The sequence below is a fragment of the Echinops telfairi genome, unplaced genomic scaffold (assembly GCF_000313985.2).
Source record: "Echinops telfairi isolate 266 unplaced genomic scaffold, ASM31398v2 ScPeMD7_7;HRSCAF=31, whole genome shotgun sequence".
Lineage (NCBI taxonomy): Eukaryota > Metazoa > Chordata > Mammalia > Afrosoricida > Tenrecidae > Echinops > Echinops telfairi.
The window spans coordinates 24,567,220-24,568,962 of NW_022103904.1; the positions used below are offsets into that span (position 1 = coordinate 24,567,220).

A 1,743-nucleotide genomic window follows, 5' to 3' on the forward strand; every position below is an offset into this window, starting at 1 on the left:
CCCAAGTAGTGAAGTATTGGACGAATCACACCACACCCACTCAGGGGCCTGGCTGTCTACTCCCAGAAGGGCACAGCTTTGAGGGCCTCACAGTCTTAGTCTGACGCTGGGTCACCCGAGTCACCGTCAACTGAACGACAACTAGTAATGACTCAACACCATAAACCCATTATGAGGCACATGTTGATCTCACAGATGTGAACATTTGAAAACTGCAACTTAGAATCAGTGACAAGTGGCCTGCGGCAGGCGGGGTGGGAAGGTGAGGGCTGCCCTGCCCGGGCACTCTTGTGGATCCCACGATGATGCCGTTCACACAGGCCAGGCGTCGGTGTGTTAGAATGCCTGGGAAGCCCCCAATGGAGGGTCATCTCATGTGCACGTGCAGACTGCTTGAACGAAATACTGTCTCAGCAGTGCCAGTGGAGACTGCACTGATAAGGCAGGTTCACTCTTACAGAGCGTTGTGCTTTGTGGGGTCCGAAAACATAAGTGCAGATGTATTTTTGAATCATGTCATCACTGCCTAGCCACGTGACCTTGACCAGATGACCTCTACCGATTTCCTCATTTTTAAAAAGACACTAGTGGAATAGTAATTTTCTTCATAAGGTAATGAGGATTAAACAAGCTAATATTTGTAAAGCCCTTCAAACATGTTTGTGTGCCCCTAAAAGTAGCATATAGTAAGTGCTATGTGAACGCAGTAAATGTCACTCGCTGCCATCAAGCCAGAGCCGGCTCACAGCAGCCCTGTGGACAGGGTAGAACTGTCCTGTGAATTTCTGAGACTGGACCTTTTTTTTTCCTTTTAAAGATCATTTTATGAACTCTTTATAGGACTAGGAAGCCCTGTCTTTCTCCTGAGCAGCAGCTGTGTTAACTGAGAATCGCAGCCCAACATGTAACCACTGTATCGCCAGGGCCCCTGTATAAATTAATTTTATCCTGTATCATTACATTTAGAGACGTTGGAAGTGCCTCTCACAGAAGAGGCGAATCTAGCGCAGCACTCTGCTCTTCTGAAGAGGGAACCCGTGTGCAGTGCAGTGAGCTGCCGCCCTCACAGACTTCCTTAGGGACCTCGCTTGGGCAGAAGCCCAGCGCCTGTCTCCCTGCCTGGCTCTTCCTCTCAAACTGAGTACAGTTTCCAGTTACCTGCAGACATGCTGCCCGGGACTGTGCAGGTCCAACATGGTCAGCAGAGTAGGGTAAATGTCTGATTTATTTAATGAGCTGCTCTAATCACTTCCAGCTGCCATTGAATTGTTTCTGACTCACATCAACCTTATATAGAGTTTCCAAGGTTTTAAATCTGTATGAGAGCAGACAGCCTCATCTTTCCCCCAAGGAGCAGTTGGTGAGTTTGAACTGCTGAAGTGTGGATAGCAAGCCAACAAGTATCCCACTACACTGCTTTAATGGTAGAGGCACATTGATCTACTTTTTCTTGTTATTTAAGAAAAGAACTGAAGGGTAATGGCCACACTTGTTATTTCAGATCTGACGGCTGAAGCCGTCAGTGTAGCTATCGCAGCCCCTCCATCAGAAGGTGAGGCCAATGCTGAGCTCTGCCGCTATCTCGCCAAGGTTTTAGGACTCAGGAAGAGCGACGTGGTTCTGGATAAGGTAGGCCTCCCTTTAAACATCTGACGACACACACATATTTACAGAAAGTTTCCTTTTCCAAATAACTGAAAAGCCAAGCGTTTCCACCTCTGCTATTCAGATACCAGTGCAATC

General features: G+C 47.7%; 1 protein-coding gene across 2 annotated transcripts in view; it reads left to right on the top strand.

Annotated features, from left to right (window-relative positions):
• CUNH15orf40 (chromosome unknown C15orf40 homolog) overlaps positions 1-1,743 on the top strand; it is a 7,035-nt gene that overhangs the window by 3,066 nt on the left and 2,226 nt on the right. For both annotated transcript variants that reach the window (XM_045286345.1, XM_013006010.2), the window contains exon 3: positions 1,502-1,629. In XM_045286345.1, the coding sequence (XP_045142280.1) occupies positions 1,502-1,629 (128 nt within the window). The remainder of the gene's footprint in view (positions 1-1,501; positions 1,630-1,743) is intronic.